Here is a 19,289-nt window from a genome sequence, read left to right as displayed (position 1 = left end):
AATGGGTGTCTGACAGCATTTTGATGAGTTGCCAAGAGAGCATTGGAGTCAGAGGGCCATGGAGCAAGCCCAGCCTGGGAAACCTTTTTAGCAGAAACACAGCAAATTTGGTTCATTCCAGTAAAAGCTTTTACTGCCTTTCTCCTGGGCTCACCAGGGAAGGACCCCGGAATGCTGAAGTTGCTCACCAGGCACAGCTTATACCCAAGCTCGTCTTCCTCTTCAATGAGCCGGGCCTCACCTTCTCCAAGATCCCCACCATCATTGCCATCCTGGGCTGTCAGCTGAGGGGCCACTTCAGCATCCAGGACTTGCTCAGGTACTGTGCCACGCTTCCCAGGGGGAAGGGCAGAGCCTTGGGACTATTTCACAAGGGTATATAGGCCTCAGTTCTCTCCTGACCACACTCGACCCAGCAACATTACCCTTCAGTGCAGTGGCAGGTTCCATTTCCTTGGAACCTTCCAGAGGTTCTGTTCAGGGCTGAGAGTTGAGAAAAGGGGTGGTTCTGCAAGACTCCCCTCAGGGCTATGTGCTCACAGCTCCCTGGTGCCCGGACGTACTTACTATGCCAAGAATTCAAGTTCCTGTGAGCACAGTCCTCCTCATCAGCCATTGACCCAACGTGTCTGCTTTTTGCAGACTTCCCAAAGGACAGTCCCAGTTGGCATGGTACGTAGCCTTTTCCATCCTCAGCACTCTCTGTTATGTTGATCTGCAGAGCCAGAGTTAACTGCTCTGATGATAGATTTTAGAAGTCTCTGGAAACACTGCATTGATCACAGAATAATGTGATCTGTCTCAAACCCTCCCTTGAAGCTGATTTGGGTGGATCTGTGTAGAAAACCTTCATATGTGTTGAGCAGACGTGGGCGGAGCCCACCACTGAACATATCCCTCTCTCTCTGCATTAAGAATTGGGCTGTTTGTTGTCTACACCCTCAAGCCTTCTTCGGTGAATGAGAGGCAGATCTGCGTGGATGGAGGCCTGGACTCCTCAGTGTCTGGTGAGGAGACCTTTCTCAGACACCAGTCTGAAAGCAGCAGGATGGCCCTCAGGGCACCCCTGAGAGCCACCTGTCATGGGCCCATTTTGTAGAGGGAAGGGCTGAGGCAAAGAAAAGGGAAGGTACCCACAACTGAGCAATTGTTCCCAAGTAGTGGCTTGTGAGGTCATAGTGTTATGAGTAGGGTTACAGTCATATCAAATTATTTATTCTTCCTTCACAACCTGGAATGGCTTCTAAGACCTCCAGGATAAAACTCAGTTCCCTATAGGCCAACAGGTGGGATCCTTCATGACCCAGTTCCTGCTTACCTTCTTGGTTGAGTCCTTCCTACCTCTGCTCCTCTGATGAGCCCCAACTTCAGCACTCTGAGCACCTGCACATCCTAATATGTGATGGTCTGCCCTCCAGCCATGCTTTGTATGTGTTTTTCCCTTGGCAGAAATGCCTCCCCTGTTCCACCCCACCCCCTGCTTTGCCCACTGAGTTAACCGTTCCTGGTCATACCGAGCCAGGTTAAGTCACCTCCTCTGGGCTTCTAAAGTCCTTGCACTTACTCTAATGCACAGGTTAGTGATTTGTTTTTTTGGGTCTCTCTCCTCCCAACCAGGTGCAGAACAGAAGCTATGTCATGTTCCCTCTGCTAGGGCAGGTGTGAAGGGAACTTGGTCCTGGGCCCTACAGATCTGTGCTGTCCAAGATGGGAGCCTCTAGCTACATGTGGCCATTTACATTTAAATTTTAAGTGGTAGAAATTAAATGCAATTAAAAATTCAATTCCTCAGTCACACGAGCTCCATTCCAAGTGCTCGATAACCACACGAGCCTAGTGGTTACTGTATTGAACAGGAGAGATAGAAAACATTCTTATCATTGAAAAAGATTCTATTGGACACTCTTACTTAGTCTAGAAAAATGATCTCTTATCTTTAGGTCAAACCTGAATAGTAGGTATTACTATTCCCATTTTGCAGATGGGGAAACGGAGGCTCAGAGATAGAAGACCTTTGGGGCCAGAATCCAAATAAAGAGAAATCTGATTCCGGTTCTCCAAACTGCCACATCAGTCATGTTTCTGCATTCACGTGCCCTGAATTGGTTGTAAAATAAGTGGTTAACCAAGGGAATGAATGAATGGATAATGGGCCAAAAGTAAGCTTATTCAGTGAGCCCTTCTAATATGGACTGCATTGTGAACTCTACAACGCAAGCTCTATTTTTAGTGCAACATTGATATGCTGAAGGTTTAGCCTGGAAACACATTGAGAGCAGGAATTGAGATCGAGTACTAAAATCTTCACCACTCTGCTCCCAGTGCCTCCCATAATGCCCAGCATGTAGTAGGTGGTCAAGAAATGTTGCAGCCTGTGATAGTGAAAAAAAATTCTTCTGCTAGAAGATAAATTTGACCTTGTTATTTTTAGGATTTTGGGGGGAAGTGGATAGGAAGCAACAAAATCATCTCCAGTTAAAGGGAACTTTAGGAACATGTCTTGAAATTCTTTTTAAGCATTGCCTGGAAGTCTAGAACTGAATGCCAGAATTTTGAGTCCCATCCATGCCCCAATTCCTGGGTGAACGAAGCATTTGGTGAATACGATTGCTTACTGCAGCAAATAGTCTGTCTCTTTACATCCGTTTTCTCTCAAATCTGAGTTTCCTTATTTTGTAGCTGGAAGCCAAACATCTGGAAAGACAATCTGGCTCAGAAACCAGTTGCTGGAGATGCTGTTCAGTGTAATATCTTCTTCCCAACTTCATCTGTCCTCTGAGTAAGTAGTTCCAGGAAGAGCGATTTGGCATGGGGTTGCCTCATACAGGGTGCAGTATTAAAACCTTTTCTTAATGAAAAGTTTAGCATCTCCGAGTTGGTTTTCGGCAATGTGTTTCCTGTACCAGTCAGAAAGAAAATTATATTCTCTCCACCCAATAAAGCAGACCTTGCCCTAAGATATTCTGATGCAAATGTGAAATGGGCATGAGTAAGTCAGAACAGATTTGGTATAATTACAATAAGCTCTTTTTGTCACCATAGCTGTAGTGTAATTGTTATTGTTTTGGCAGTTGTGACAATCACTGATTTTGATGTCCTGTACTTGGCAGAAAATAGAACGGAGAAATGGTTAGCCTAAATAACATCTATCAAGGAAAAAGCTTGCCAAATTCTTCTGCTATTTACTGTCAGTTATTTAGTTATTTTTCCAAGTTGGGAAAAGAAGTATCTGCCTTCAATTAACTTTTAAAACAATGTGTAACCATGAAATTCCATTAACTCTCTCCCACTGACTGCCTGCTTTATATCCAACTCCAGAGTCATCCATTCAACCACTATTTGTTGAGCACCTACTGTGTGTCAGACCCTGTTCCTCACTCCAAGACTGCAGTGCTGAGGAAGTCGGTCTAGGTCCTTGCTCTGCTGGGTTGGCATTTTAGTGTGTTCGTGTGTTTGGGGAAGGGAGGAATGCTGTGGGGAGTTATCCCTCAGTAAAATGGCCTTGCAAGTAGTGCTTAAGAAGTCTTTGTATTTCTAGAATCAAAACATGGTAGAACTGGAAGATGCCTTGGAGATGAGCTAGTCCAACCCTCTCTTTTTTCATCTTTCTGAATGAGAATATAGGGTGGTGCTTAAGCACCAGGGCTCTGACGTCTAGACCTCCTGGGTTCAAATCCCAGCTCTGCTCTCAGAGACTTTGGGGAGGTTATTTAAGTCCTCTATGCCCTCTTCTACTCATCTATATGAGGATAAGAGTAGTACCTGCTATGGATGGAAATTAATATGTGACTAGCCCCAAACATGGTGTCTGGGACACTATAAATACTCCATAAGCTAAGTCTTCTCATCGTCATCATCTCACCATCACTGCCCTCATCACCATCATCATCATCATCATCATCAAGGAGAATGACCAGAGCTCATCAAAATCTCTGCCAAAGTCAGCCAGTTAGTAAACAGAGGCAGGGATAGAAGAGAGGGCAGTTTCTTGACTTCTAGTCCAGGGGCCACAGCCTCGCTGCCTAGTCTGGCAGTTGATGTTGAGAACCCTGCCTAGCAAAGATGGGCCCTTCTCTGGTTCCTAGAGGCAGAGTCCTTTGCTGAGCCATTGCCCCTGAGGTTTGGTTGCCACCTCCCTACCCTCCAGTCCCCTCTAGCAAATCTGTATTCTCCAAACTCATCATTTTAAAATTCATTTTTGAAAGTGACAGTTAAAATGTGGTGGGTTTTTTTTTTTTTTTTTTTTTTTTTTTTTGTTTTTGGCCTAAATTGATACAGATGCATGAATACTGGACTATTCCATTTAGATTAATTTTGATCACTATATCTGAAAAGGGAGTGACTTAACTATTATGTGTTTTATGCAACTGTATTGATGTAATTAGATGGGTGGCTGGTCAGCCCCTGCAAGTATGAATACTAGTGGGCTAGGGCTCTCAAGGGGCCTGCGCATTTTTACATCTGTTGGTACAGTTTCCAATTGCTTTGAAGAGCTTTGGCCAACTTACATTGCAGTGATTCATAAACATGTTCAGCCATTTAACAGCAACTTTGCCAGCATTTTAGTTTACCATTCTTTAAAAATATCACATGTACTTCACTGAGTGATATCCAGATCAACCTTAATTTGCCTCTCCTAGGTGACTAGCGAGGCTGGAAATTATTTGTATTTTCTGGATGTGTTATTTGCTCATGGACTGAGAGATATTTTATTGCATTTTTCGACCCCCCCCCCCCCCCCCACCCAGGACAAAGGAAGAGATGTTTTTGAACCTGGGGCCTGACTGGTTCCTGCTCCTTGTACAGGGCCACGTGCATCCAAGCACCACGGTGCTGGGGTTGAAGCTTCTGCTACACTTTTTGGCAAGCCCCTCCCTCCGTGGGCGATTTAAAGAAGGCCTGTCTGGGGGATCCTGGGTGGAGCGCAGCTTCGAGGGAGTAGACATTGTGATAGGTGAGTGTGCAGCCTTCTCCAGGAGGCAGGACACCTCCTCATCCTGGGCTGCAAGTGAGGACCGGCCAAGCTCCTTCCTCTAGGGGCCTTCATGCTCTCACAGTAGGATCACCTTGACCTCTGATCCCGATCAGTCCCAGTCCCCTCTTACTTCCTTGTCAAGATCCCTTTATGTCCTGACCGCTTTGCAGACACGGGGGGCTTCCTTCCATTCCTCAAGAACTCCTCAGCTCTTTTCCTCTTCCTGGGATGTTGCCCCCAACCCACAACACCAACATGGCTCTCCTGGATGGTATGGGTTCATCCCTCAGGTCTCAGTTCAAATGCCACTTCCTCCAGGAGAAGAGGGTTCCCCTTGAATTAGGGCCCCTCTGTTATACTCTCTTTGCCCCTATTACTTTTCTTTATGGTGTTTATCACAATTCACAAGCAAATATTTATTGGGGCATTTAATTCCATAATGTCCTTCCCTACAACTACATCGTAAGTACTTGGTGAGGGTCTCGGGTTCTGTATATTTTGTTGAAATGCTATGTCCTTATTGCCTAATACAAAGCTAGCCTTTTGCCTCTAAGGTGGTAGGCACTAAGTATCTGTTTCTGAATGAATGAATGAATGAATGAGTGTGTCTGAAATAGGGAAAGGAACTCTTATTGAATACTTTCTTGTGGTCATGTGTGTATGACATATATTTCTATCTGGCATTTCTATGGGATGGGTAGGTGGCAGGGAATCCCTTCATGTTCCCAGTCCCCACCTTGACCAGAAGCAACAGCAATTGTTCTCAATTGGATTTTGTGCCCCTTCCACCTGATCAATAGATAACCTGAAGAGCCACCCTGCCATGCCTGACCAGAGCCCCTGCCTGCTTCCTGGGTTCCGCGTCTTGAAAGACTTTCTGGGCCACCATGTGCATATTCCAGAAGTCTATCTCATTGTGTCCACCTTCTTCCTGCAGACGCCACTTACAGAGCTGACGGACGGGCCCAAAGTAGGTTTTTGGGGTACCCCTGGGATAGAGTGACATACCTGGTCTCATTCCGTGTGACCGAGGCAGTTCCCTAAGACTCTCCACCGCTACCTCTATCCACTTCTTCCAACTCATATTGTGTTCTCACCCGCTTCCTTCCCTCACAGAGCCACTCCCTTGTCTAGCTCTTCAGGTACTCTGAGTTCTTGGGCTTCTGCCTCCCATCCTCCCTGCCAGCAGCTCTCTGTTTTTATCAGTCCCACTTTTAAGTCTTTCCCCTTCTGGGCATGGCTAGAGAAGTCACATGATCATGGGCATGGGAAGGGAGGCGGGTTGCTGCCACCACAGAATTAGAACCTCAGTTTATACCTTCTGAAATAGTGTGTGTCTTGACCTTAGCGAAGTGCCTTGATTCCCCTGCATTCTAGAGTAAACCGTATATGCTCTTCAGACTTCTGCTCCAAAGCCACCCTTTGCTCCAATGACTTACTTCACAGTGGGAATGGAGGGCCCCAGAGGGAGGTACTGCTTTGGTACCCTGCTCTCCACCACCTGGTCATGCCATGACCCTCTTCATCACCTTCTCTCTGTTGTCACTGGCAAAGGGTAGTTTTTCCAGGCTGATCTGGATTCCTTCCACTCCTTTCCTGAGTGATCTCACTAGTAGTTGACCCTTCTTTCTCCTGTACTTTCAGCAGCTTCTTTTCTATGGACTCTTTCCTCAGAGACCATAAATATGGTGAACTGTGTCCCACCTAAAACCAGAAACTGACCCTTTGATTCATACTCCTGGCCAACTGTTTTCCTATTTGTCATTGTCTTGTCCTTCCTTATAAGGCCACATCTCTCCTAAGAGGAGCCTCCACTCATGACACATAGCTTCTCACCGTTCACACACTCACTCACTCATCCAGGTCTTCGTGAGCTCCCATACCTGCGGGATCAGGTTCAGCATCCACAGCCAGTGCCAAGACCCTTTGCGATGGGGTGTCTGACTTGTCTCTCCACCCAGCTTCCTTGCTTACCGGCCCTTTGTGCCGTGAAACCCCCGAGTCACCTCCCCAGTAAGATCAGCTGCTTTGTGCTTGCCTCCCCTGTGCCCTTAATGAGTTCTTACTCCCATGTCACCTGCCTGATGAGGGGTCCTCCTTCAAAACACAGCTCAGGGGCGCCTGGGTGGCTCAGTCGGTTAAGCGTCCGACTTCAGCTCAGGTCACGATCTCACGGTACGTGAGTTCGAGCCCCGCGTCGGGCTCTGGGCCGATGGCTCAGAGCCTGGAGCCTGCTTCCGATTCTGTGTCTCCCTCTCTCTCTGCCCCTCCCCTGTTCATGCTCTCTCTCTGTCTCAAAAATAAATAAACGTTAAAAAAAAAAAAAAACACAGCTCAGATGCCACCTCCTGATTAGATCCCTGGGCACGGGGAACCACTCCCTCCTGTGTGTCTCAGCACACCTTTGCCTTATATGACACTGACACAGTTACGTGATTTCCTCTCTCCTTAGCTACTGAGTACCTCGAGAACAGACTCCACTTCTTATTCACCTTCCTGGGCACCTGACAAACAGCAGATTCAGAAATTGTTTCTTGGTCTCAATTGAGTGGAGTTAAACTGCGCGGAATGGAAATTGGGGGAGGGGCATGGCCCTGCAAATAGAAGGCTAGAAAATCCACCTCCCTTGCATATCCTTATATTTGACCTACCTAAATCTTGATATATGCTAATGGTATTATCGATCGCCCTTCAAAATAAAGTTCTTAATATGCTGTGCTAGGTTCACCGAAACCGTGCATTTCTATGTCTCCAAGAACGTGTTGTAGGAAACAAACATCTGCTGAATGTCAGGACCCATGATAGACGTTTTACAAATTTTATTTCACCTGATATTTATAATGATCCCATGGGGTAGAGAATGCAATTTTCATCTTAAGGAGAAGGAAACTGAGTTGCCAAGAGGCTGAATAGCTTGCACAAACCCAGCTTTTCAAGAGGCAAAGTCAGATTGCCCTGCTGGTCAATTCCACGTTCCCTCTGCTACACTCTGCACTGTGCTCAAGGCCTTTGAATTCCTCCTATGTCCTCTGTAATTGCATTTACAAAAATTCATTAAAGTTGATTGGGACCTCAAACCAAACAAAAGAGCTAAACTTGATGCAGGTTGTGTGGGCCTGCAGCATCTTATAGGAGGTGTGTATTTATTTCCCTCACACGCCACTGAGTGGGCTGAAGTTCTACGTATGGGCCAGCCACCTAGGCTGTTACTATGCCGTTTCGTCTTTCCCACTCGGGCCCCCTGAGAAACATGATGCACTGGCTGGAAAGCTGGTCCCACTGGCACACAGCCATATGTCTCTCTATAGTCCTTGCCCCCTCTTTCAGGACAGCCTGGATGCCATGCTTCAGTGGCTCCTGCAGAAGCACTACAGTGAAGAAGTCCTCCGGGTTGGGCTGTGCACCGAAGGTGCCCTGCTGCTTCTGGAAATGCTGAAAGCCACCATGAGCCAGGTGAGACCCATTCCTTACATCTCACGAGGAGGCTCTGATGGGAAGACAACTTTGGAAGGGTCACCTTGGCTTTTTCCAGCAGCTTCCTGGTAATGCTGATAATTAGCAAGTGTCATCCAGGATGCCTGATAGAAGAGGTGTGGGGGTTCCTAGTGATAATTTAGGTGCTCAGTGAGAAACTCAGCCTACATGTCCCCAGTGGAGTTTGTGTGCTCTGGCTGGAAGACATCTGTTTTCCATTTGTTTAAATATTTGAGTTCCTTCACTGGGAGATTTAATGCTTTCAGTCAAGAGAACATTTCTGAGCAACTGGTTTGGGTCAGGAGCTTAAGGGGACTGGTGGGGGTGGAAAGGGACCTGTTCCCTCAAGGAGCTCACCCCCACTGGGACAGGCGGGCCTCAAACATGAGGGAGCTGTGAGGTAGAAACCTGTTAGAGAAGACAGATGCCCACCAACTACTTACATGACACCGAGACCCATCTATTCATGCCTTCAAGGTCCATCAGAGGTAGGTGGAGAGGTTATTTTCAACGTGGAGGCAAGCGTGAGGGGGTGAAGGCCATGAGGGCTGTGAATGGGAGTAATTATGAGCCAGATCAACAAGAACTTGCATGAAAGGCTGAAAACGTCTGACTTAATTCCGTAGACACCAAGGGTCTTGGAGGAGGCTTGATTGTGTGTAGGGAAACCTTATTGCTTCTGGGAAGTGATTCATGCTTAGATTTACAGTTTCAACAAAAGACAAAGATGGAAAGTAAAAATCACCGTAATCACATCCATCCAGAGATAACCACTGTGAACTTTAGTGGAAGCTTCTCCCACACACCTAAGATTATACCACGTCCTTACAGAGGACTGGGCCACATAAACCCCTCTTGCCTTTGTTTCCCAAACAAAGGAAATTTATGTTCTTTCTCAAAATGTTCATTGTTGTAAAAAGTCTGTAATGAACTTTCTTGAGCTGATCAGATCCTTTTTCTCTCTAGTTTGATGTTCTCCTTAGCGTGAATTCTGAGATGTGGGATAGTGGGTCGAAGTGTCCTTCGTGTTTCTTTTGGATGCACCTCTCAGGAAGGATGCATTAGACATTATACATACACCTCCCTCCATCTACCGTATATCCTGCCATCTTGTATGGGGGTGCCCAGCCCAGTCCTCACAGCCTTAGCAACACCGCCAAACTGGTGATTTCATGCTTGAGTTCTCTTGTGTTCAGTATTAGTGAAATTGCTAGCATTTTTTCATATGCTTATTAACCGTCTCCATTTATTTTTCTGTGAATTGCCTATTTGAATCTCTTGCTAATTTTTCTCTGTGTGTATGTGTGTGTGTAATTATGCTAAGAAAGTACAGATCACGCTTTTTGCTCTTTTTAAAACCAGGAATGTATTTAATTTTCATTGTATACTCTATTAGCATGTAATTAGGTGATCGGCTGCTTTTTTCTTCTAACCACTTACGTACTGTGAATTACATCAACAGATTTTTTGCATTTTTGCAAAGATTCACTGAGTTCCTCTGTTCTTATTCTTTCAGTATACTTCCTTATTCTGTTTGTAACTATTTTATTTAAGACTTTGAGTTCATGTTTATAAGTGATAGCAGGCTGCAGTTTTCTTTTGTTGTATGTTTGTCAGGTTTTGATATCAGTATCATGCTAGCTTTATTAAAAAAACTTGTTCTTTATTTTATTCAAGAAGATGTTAAATCCATAATTCTTATATTATTTAAATTATTCCTATGAAACTTCTTGGGCCTACATTTTTTCCATTATTGCTTTGTTTAAGCTCTTAAATGTCTCTTTGACCTTGTTTAGGTAGTAGATATTTTATTCAGCTTGCACAAACGGTCTCTTTTAATTCATTTAATTTCTGTGTTATTATTTCCCCCTTCTTAGTCTGTATTTGTAGGCTCATGCTCTCTTTACCCCACCCCTTCCCATTACCTAAGGATCTGGGGACTTGAGGATTGATTTAAAGAACCAACTTTGGATATATTCTCCTGATATTTTTCTGTCTAGTTCTACCATTTTGATATTCAGCATCCTCATTTTTTTTTGGCAGTTTTCTGGAGTTAATGCGATTGCAGTTTTAAAGACCTCTTGACGCACATTTTTCTTTTCTTAAAATTTTTTTTAAAATTCAAGTTAGTCAACATGCAGTGTAATATTGATTTCAGGAGTAGTTTCCCAAGAAGTGCCCTCCTTAATGACCATCACCCATTTAGACCAGTCCCCCACCCACCTCCCCTTCAGCGACCCTAAGTTTGTTCTCTGTATTTAAGAGTCTCTTATGGTTTGCCTCCCTCTCTGTTTTTATGTTAGTTTTCCTTGCCTTCCCCTATGTTGATATGTTGTGTTTCTTAAACTCCACAGATGAGTGATGTCATGTGATATTGGTCTTTCTCTTTCTCTGACCGACCTAATTTCACTTAGTATAATACACTCTAGTTCCACCAATGTTATTGCAAATGGCAGCATTCTTTTTGATCTTTCATTTTTTTGATTGCTGAGTAATATTCCACCATATATGTGTATATATAGTGTATATATATCTCACATCTTCTTTTTTTTTTTTTTAACGTTTATTTATTTTTGAGACAGAGAGAGACAGAGCATGAATGGGGGAGGGTCAGAGAGAGAGGGAGACACAGAATCTGAAACAGGCTCCAGGCTCTGAGCTGTCAGCACAGAGCCCGACATGGGGCTCGAACTCACGGACCGCGAGATCATGACCTGAGCCGAAGTCGGCCGCTTAACCGACTGAGCCACCCAGGCACCCCTCACATCTTCTGTATACATTCATCAGTTGATGCATATTTGGGCTCTTTCCATAATCTGGCTATTGTTTATAACACTGCTATAAACATTGGGGCGCACGTGCCCTTTCAAATCATCATCTTTGTATCCTTTGGATAAATACCTAGTAGTGCAATTGCTGAGTCATAGGGTAGTTGTATTTTTAATTTTTTGAGGAACCTCCATACTGTTTTCCAGAGTGGCTGCGCCAGTTTGCATTCTCACCAACAGCACAAAAGCGTTCATCTTTCCACTCATTCTCGCCAACGTCTGTTGTTTCCTGAGATGTTAATGTTACCCATTCTGACAGGTGTGAGGTGGTATCTCATTGTGGTTTTGATTTGTATTTTCTCTGATGATGTGTGATGTTGAGCATCTTTTCATGCATTTGCTATCCATCTGGATGTCCTCTTTGGAAAAGTGTCTATTCGTGTCTCCTGCCCATTGCTTCACTGGATTATTTGTTTTTTGGGTGTTGAGTTTGATAATCTGTATCTTTATAGATTTTAGATACTAACCCTTTATCTGATATGTCATTTGCAAGTATCTTCTCCCATCCCGTCAGGTGCCTTTTAGTTTTGTTGATTGTTTCCTTCGCTGTGCAGAAGCTTTATATCTATTTGCTCCACATCCTGGCCCATGTCTTACGTTGTCAGTCTTTTAGATGTTAGCTACTCTGCTGCGTGCATCTATCCTTTGGAACAGACAGCATTATGTCCACTGCGCAGATATAGAAACCAAAGCTTACAGGGATTAACTCAGGCAGGGTCACAGAGTGAGGGCACAGTGGACGCCTGTGGGTCCGGCATCGGCATTACAGTCCAGGTCACTGCCGTGCCTAAGAATCTTCAGGGGTCCCTTCTGCGTAGTGCATCGAATCCAAATTCCTCTCCCAGAAGTCCAAGTCTTATATCTGACCTTATCTTTCAGCTCCTGTGCTGGTCACTGTGAAAATAAACCTGAAGTGGTAAAATGTTTCCTTCAATCCTCAACAACGACCTTCTGCAATGGGTCATATTGGGATCCTCGTTTCACAGAATGGGGGCTGGAGGGGTTAAGGAACTGGTCCAAAGCTACACTATCAGTAAGTGGCAGAGGCAGCATCCGAACCAGGCACACTAACTCCAGAAAAAGCCCTTGGAACTCTGAGCTCTGGCATCTCCCATAAATCTGACATTGTGCTCTAAGAACCTCCATAATTATTTGCTAGATGCAGGTGACTTTGGAAGCAGTGTCTCTGTCTACCTGCGTAGCGCAAACCAGACCCTCACCAAAATCCTGTGAAGGGGATTTTAAACTGCTCTCTAATGGTTCCATGCATGCTGCCTTTGTTTCCACAATTAGGTTTGTCAGTTCCAAGTCCTTGGTAGCTACTTGGTAAACATGACATCTTAACTCAAGTACATACAGCCGGGACTCGAGGCAAGCCGCTGGGAAGATGAGAAGTCACAGATGGGGGAGGCTAGGGCTGAGAAACCTGACATCCACCTGTAACATCTGTAGGAGGAGGCTGAGTCCAATTCAGTCTAGTTGTTGGCGTGGCGCCATTGTTGGGTGACTCTAATATTAAGGTTAGTAAATTTTCAATTTCCAGACTATCCATTCAGGATATAGCAGGACCTCAGGCAGCCACTGGACATACTGTGGCTGGAGTCAGTCTCCAGACAAAGTGACTGGTCATGACTGCTCAAGGGAACTGGCCTTCAGTGTGGCACTCATGTGCAGCCAAGATGGGGGCTCGGCCATATGGCCAAGGCCAAGTTCTGGTGTGCTGGCAAACAGGTGCCCAGATCCCCTCGGGATACTGGATATCAGTTCAGCGTAACATGATCCATTCTAGACCCCTGGCTGGTGGGGAAGGGGCTCCTCAAGACCTGCCAACCTCAGACAAGGTTTGTACCGATATTAGCCAGGGTAGGGTCTACAGCTGGAAGTATTAGCACTGGGCTGTGGAAGGCTGGAGTTGACTCTTACTGGCAAGTTCCTTGAACACAGAGGCCGTGTCTAATCACATACAGGTAGTATAAGGAAGACAGCCAGACTTTGTAGCCAGATTGCCTGGGTTCAATTCCTGGCTCTGTCCCTTACCTGTCGGGTGACCTTTGGCAAGCTACTTAACTGCTCTGTGCCTCTGTCTTCCCATCTGTAAAATAGAAGTAGATGTAGAACTTACTTCAGAGGGTTGCTGTGAGGGGAGAAGAGGAATGTGTGTGAAGCCCTTGGAACAATGTCTACACGTGTTAAACCCTTCCCCAGCTGAAGACCGGTATCCCTCGCTAATCCATTGACTTAGGTGTCTTGCAATTAGGCGTCTTGTTGAAAGTCTCAGAAATGCCTAGATTTCAAATCCTCTGGCTCCCCTGCAGCCATAGTCATGCTCCCATGCATCGCCTCTTATGAAGTATGTCTTCAGCCCTCAGCAGGCTCTGGAGATGATGCCTGGGAACAGACCTTCCCTGCCAGCGTGCTGCACTTCCTTGGCCTTGTGCACAGCACCTACCCCCAGGACCCTTCCTGGCGGGCCCCGGAGTTCCTCCAGACGTTGGCTGCTGTCACCTTCCCTCTGGGAACCCACAAGGTAGGACACGCCACTGCCCTGCCCAGTGAGAGCAGGGGTGAGTGTCATCATGCTTCAAGGGCGAAGGGCAAAATTCCTCCCTACCTCCACCCCAAGTTAAAATACATTTTAAGGCCGCTTGCCTGAAACATTAAGTAAACAACTTGCGTAATTTTCCTTTTCTTGGCTGAGATGCAGCTTGAGTTCTGAGTTCTGCGATTCAGTAATTTTTTGAGTTGTCAGGAGTCTCCGTAATGAGAAATTTGAGGTAGACGGAATCCAGTTCTATATGGAATATCCCCACTGCTAAGGTGAAACAACAAGTTACATCCCAGGAGGCCAGTGGCCTATGCACCAGCCAGGGGATGGGGAACAGGAATGTCCCGTCTTCTGGTCTCAGGACCCTCATCCTGTTTGCAGTCCACGACTCAGGACTCCGTGCAGAGGGTTTGCTGAGGGCTCAGCTTAGAGCCAGACAAACTGATGTTGGAAGGGCAGAGGGCCGACTGGGTCCTGAGAACATGGTGTGCATGTAGGCCACAGGAAGAGGGGCCCGGCAGGCCAAGGGAGCCCAATGGGCTTGGAGCATCTAGGAGCTAGAGAGGAGCAGGTAAGGACAGTGTGAAGGGAAGGCAGGGGCAGGAGAGGAAGGCCAGACAGACCTCCCCTCATTGCCCCTACCACAGTGCAGTAGGAACCCGAGACCGCCCCGCAGGGAGGGTGAACTATGACGCCTGTCTCCGAATCCATAGCCATAGCTAAAGAAACATGTTAGAAAGCATGCCGTGGAAGGTTTAGAAGGTTTAGAAGCATAAGTGGGAGGTTTAGAAGCCATGCCACGTGCCTTGTGGGTATGTAATATTTGCCCCACAATTAGTTGCTGAACAACCAGATGAATGAACGAAAGTGCTCTTTCAGTTAATCTTTTCTAGAAGTGTGTTCATGGTGACAGACAGCATCTACTGAGCACCTGCAGCAGTCCTGAGCCTGGTGCTTGGGTTAACCATACTAGCACCCTGGGCGGGTGGTGTCTGTAAGAGGAGAGTGAGATCCAGAGAGGCCGAGCGGGACTGGCCAGTTTCTGCTGTGTTTAGTGGGAGCCGTAAGACCCATCTCACAAAACGGCTGAGAGAATGAAACTGGCTATAGTTTACATGATTCACGAGTGACAGAGCCAAGATCGAAACCTCACTCTCTCGCCCCAAGGCTCATGTCCTTTGTGTCAGTCAGTTTAAAATACAATTCAATGGCCAAATAAAGTTTGAGTAACTAGTTTTAATGAAAAAACTAAATACAAAGATTAGAAGATTTGCAAGAAGATAAAACGGTTTGGTGGGCTAATACCAACTAAAGGAGCATATGGGGAAAGTAAATGCTAAAAAAAAGATGCAATAAAGAGCAAAGGAAGTCACTATGGACAGCCCTGGAGAGGTGGTGGATGGGACAGAAGCCAGGCAGGGAGGAAGGACAGTCCTACAGACCACCCCTCCCCAACCCCCCAGACTGGGGCCTCTGGAGGCGGCCCGGACCCCGAAGTCCACGGCCTGACATTCTCGGCCCAGGTCCCCACCTCAGCTCCTACACCCACAGGCCAGGCTTGCCATCTGCCTGCTAAGTCGGGGTTCCAGCCGGCCGCCTGCCCGCAGCTCTGGAGCACACTCTGACGCGGGGCTCTTCCTCCTCATACTCAACAGTTCCTGCCTGGGGGCAGGCCTGGCCCAAAGTCACCTCCCCAGTGACTGCAGATGAGCCAGACCCTGTCTTGGGGCTCCTGGCTCCAGTGTCAGAGCACTTATCCCCACACCTCCTAGCCTTGTCCCAGCTCCAAGTCAGCTTCAAAAGGCCTTTGTTGCACAGAAAGTGTGACAAGCCCTCTTCACGCAGAAGGCTGGTGGCCACAAAGCTTCGATATGCTGTGAATATATATGGCATCTTTCCAGTCAAGGCCGCATGGAGCTAATTAATGCAGTCACCACCTCCCTAGGTGCCATTAAATTCATTTTATGGCTTAATTAAGAATGGCTGTGTTAATTTTATGAATGAGCAAAGGGAGGTGCTGACAGATGAATGTGCATGAAAAGTTCATGGGCCAGGAGTCAGAAGCCCCCAGCTGTATGTCCTTGGGTGTGTCATTTGGCCTCCCAGCGTCCCCATGTCTTCCTGGACGCATCTGAGCCGATGACCCCTGCCTCATTGATCTCCCAATATTTTTATAAACATAAAAATGAGAAAGTGAAGGCCAACGTGCTTCAGGGACTTGGATGCCAGGACTTGAGGAAGTCCTGCTTCTCTCACTTGAAGGTCCTGTCTGTCGACATCAGCCATGCCTGGCAGGCAGTAAAGGTGAGTGAGGTCTCCACCAGGAGGTGGGAACAGGCTTTCTTGACCATAGTTCATGGGGCCAGGCCTTGTCATATGTGCTGTTCCTCTCATTGTATCTTCACATGTCTTTGTGGGTCCTTTTCATCATTGCCACGTGGCTGATGGTGAGCTGTGGCTCTGAGGAGGGGAGTGGCCTGCCCAGGACACACCCTGGGCTTCATTGCTTACCACTGCAGGCCTCTCTTGCTCCATGCTCTGGTTCTTTCCATGGCTCCCACCTATCTCGGGTCCGGAGACCATAGCCCCCCACCTTATAAGCAGTGTGACTCTGGGAAAGTCTCTTTCCTCCTCAGAGCCTTGATTTCCTTATGCGTTTAATAAGAATCCCACCTGTGCACACCTCAGAGGTGAATGTGAAAACACTTTGAGGCGGGGCGGGCTGCTCATACTGGGATTCTCTTGTCTTTGAGGAGCCCATGACTCAGCCTGCCCAGAACGCCAGCAACCCCGGGGTTGCAACTGAAGGCGACGGCATTGCAGAGGGCCTACAGGCTCCTGCCAAGTCACATCCCGCCCGGAAGCAGCTGAGGGATTTCATGCAGCTGCTCTTGAGGGAGCTCTTGCTGGTGGCCTCCAATCCCAAGCAGTGGCTGCCATTGGAAGTGCTCCTGGAGGTGAGTTGGAAAGGGTGTCGTTGGGCCACGTGCTGTGGGAACAGGTCTGGGAGGGCGTGGGCACCACAAGGGCAGGGTATGCCCAAGGAGACCTGAGAGCTGATGTCTTTTGAGAGCTCACCTAGGTCTGTCGGTGAGCCTCCTTGGCTGGTGGTTGAGAACATTTCCTGGGACGGCAGTGATATGGTGGGAACCACGGACCCTTTGCACAGCAGGGAACTCACCAAGCAGCATGTGAACAGATGGAAGAGGGCAGATTTTAGCCAGGTTCCCAGAAGGAACCTGAAGCAGGGATTTTGGGGAAGTGACTTACCAGGGGCTCTGCTTTCAGGGGAAGCAGGGAAGGAATGCAGAAGGAGATGGGGAAGAAGCTAGCTAAGAAATGGTCTTAGCCACAGCCTGGTCCCACGGGGAACACAGGTGTGCTATGTGCGTCCCAGAGTTGGCCTCACCTTGAGGCATCTGCCTGGTAGTCATTGCCTGTGGGTGTTCCACAACTTGCTTCCTCCATCCAGCAAGCGGGCATCACCTCACCAGTGAGGCGACTTCATCAGCAGAGGGCAGTGCCCTGGAGAAGGATAGTTGTGAGCTCTCTGCAGCCTACGCTCCCAGCAGATGTAGTATTAGCATATGAGCCGGTGAGCACTAAGTGGACATGATGGTCGTGTGGCCACTCTCTCAGTCCCCAGTATGCTTCCAGGCTTCTCCAGACAATGCCACCAGCCAACAGAAACGGGATTTCCAATCTGAGGTCCTGCTTTCCACCATGGAAATATTTCACACGACGAGTGGAGGCAACATGCCCATGCTCAGAGGTGAGTGGGGGTGACTTTCTCCTCCTTTATGACACAAAGCTTCTGGAAGCTGAGCAGGAAAGCCAGTGTGCCCACCAACTACTGACCCAGCCTCCGGGTCACAATGCTGCGGTGTTTCTTAGGAGCCATGGGAAGACGTCCTCCACCTGCACGTCAGCCCCTCCATGACTCTGTGATGGGACCTCCCAAAAGCTGCCTCGAGGCCCCAGGGGAGGCATGCTTTCCACTCTCCATGACACCCCTGCCATCACTGGGCCACTCAGAGGCAGAAGGCCTCTGAGTTAAAATCAGTTCTCCTCTGGCTTCAGTAGGATTGGCCTCTTCCCATGAGGGAAGTCAAGATGTCGACTGGAATTTAACATTCTTCTGCTCAGCATCTTTCTCTCTGCACCCAAGACTGGGCACAGCAAGTGTTTCTTAAATGGACGAACCTGGATGAAGACACTGCCATTGCCCCTAAGAAGTTCAGACTGAAGCTTCCTTCAGAATACTTAGTTCCAGAGAAGCTGTACCTTCCCAACAAGATTAAACAAAAGTCCTCTCTGTGGTTTCTGAGCCATGGAATCCTTAGTGACATGGCTTACTTATCTTCTGGACTCTTCTTTGCCCCACAATGTGGCAACCCTGACTTTTGGTCTTTCTTGGGGAAGGGCAGTAAGGTAGAGCAGTGAAAAGCGTAAGCTTGCTATTCCCACTTCTGCTCTTGGCTCTGTCACTAGATGGCGATGTGACTCAGGGCAGGTGCCTGAAGCTGTGAGTGAGGATGGCAGTTGTGGCTAACTCAGGGGGTCGTTATAAGAATTAGCTGAGACCATCACATCCGCATCTGAGCACAGCGCCTGCCATGATGGTGAGCACAGACAGTTCAACGTGGCAGCTTCATCCTCTGTCCCTTTATCCTCTGTCCCAACAGGGCCTCGGGTCACCATGACAGCCTTCCCATTTACCATATGCCTTAAATGCTCCTCCCCCTCCCCCCAAATGCCTACTGGAAGAAATGCTGCTCCTCGTCTGCCTTCTCCCCACTTGGTTTATATCACTGACTACATTGTTAAAGACCTATTTTTTTTTTGAGAAAAAAAATGTGTGTACATCGGGCACCTACTGTGTGTAAGACCCCATTTTCCAGCAACAGGGTATACAGAAGGTTACAATGGGGTATACAGAGGTGAGTGAGATGTGGTTGGTTACCGTGAGGGGCTTGAAGACTGTCGTGGAGAGAAGACCATTTGAAGTCTGATGATTTCTCAGACCTGGTCTGTGTCCTCCCACCCCCGCTCCCAGGCAGTAAAGAGCCTCAGCCGAATGCAGAAGCTGCTTTGACTCCTTCACTCTCGAGCATCTCCTACTTCACCCAGAAGCTGGTAGAGAAACTATACAGTGGGATGTTCTCAGCTGACCCCCGACACATTCTTCTCTTCGTCATAGACCACATCATGTTGGTAAGAACCCTGGGCTGGCCATGGTGGGGGAGAAACTCCCACTGACCCACCAAGTGTCCTTGTGACTCACTGTTGGCTGCTATCTGGTCGGTCCAGTTGGACCTGCTGTCCTTCCTGGAAATAGATTCCATGATGGGTGAGAGGAAAGAGGACCTTGATGGCCCAGGTAGCACCGGGTGGATGTCGAGTATCCTGCAGGGCTCTTACCTCAGGCCACCTGAGATCCATCTCAGTGACTGGGAGCTACAGCCCC

General features: G+C 47.5%; 1 protein-coding gene across 7 annotated transcripts in view; it reads left to right on the top strand.

Moving 5' to 3' along the window:
* The window catches only part of WDFY4 (WDFY family member 4), a 302,324-nt gene that overhangs the window by 124,179 nt on the left and 158,856 nt on the right, over nucleotides 1–19,289 (top strand). For 5 of the 7 annotated variants that reach the window (XM_078434514.2, XM_078434511.2, XM_078434510.2 and 2 more), the window contains 10 exons: nucleotides 158–319; nucleotides 916–1,007; nucleotides 2,680–2,779; nucleotides 4,749–4,954; nucleotides 5,776–5,945; nucleotides 8,303–8,428; nucleotides 13,640–13,804; nucleotides 16,576–16,779; nucleotides 17,480–17,594; nucleotides 18,879–19,036. In XM_078434514.2, coding sequence (XP_078290640.1) covers nucleotides 158–319; nucleotides 916–1,007; nucleotides 2,680–2,779; nucleotides 4,749–4,954; nucleotides 5,776–5,945; nucleotides 8,303–8,428; nucleotides 13,640–13,804; nucleotides 16,576–16,779; nucleotides 17,480–17,594; nucleotides 18,879–19,036 — 1,498 coding nt within the window. Of the gene's footprint in view, nucleotides 1–157; nucleotides 320–915; nucleotides 1,008–2,679; nucleotides 2,780–4,748; nucleotides 4,955–5,775; nucleotides 5,946–8,302; nucleotides 8,429–13,639; nucleotides 13,805–16,575; nucleotides 16,780–17,479; nucleotides 17,595–18,878; nucleotides 19,037–19,289 lie in introns of those variants that run through there. The other 2 variants (XM_078434513.2, XM_078434516.2) reach the window with 2 other exon arrangements.

This window comes from Panthera onca, chromosome D2 (genome assembly GCF_046562875.1).
Source record: "Panthera onca isolate mPanOnc1 chromosome D2, mPanOnc1 haplotype 2, whole genome shotgun sequence".
NCBI classification, from domain to species: Eukaryota; Metazoa; Chordata; class Mammalia; order Carnivora; family Felidae; genus Panthera; species Panthera onca.
Note: the sequence above shows the minus strand (reverse complement) of the source record. Positions and strands in the feature narration are given on the sequence as shown.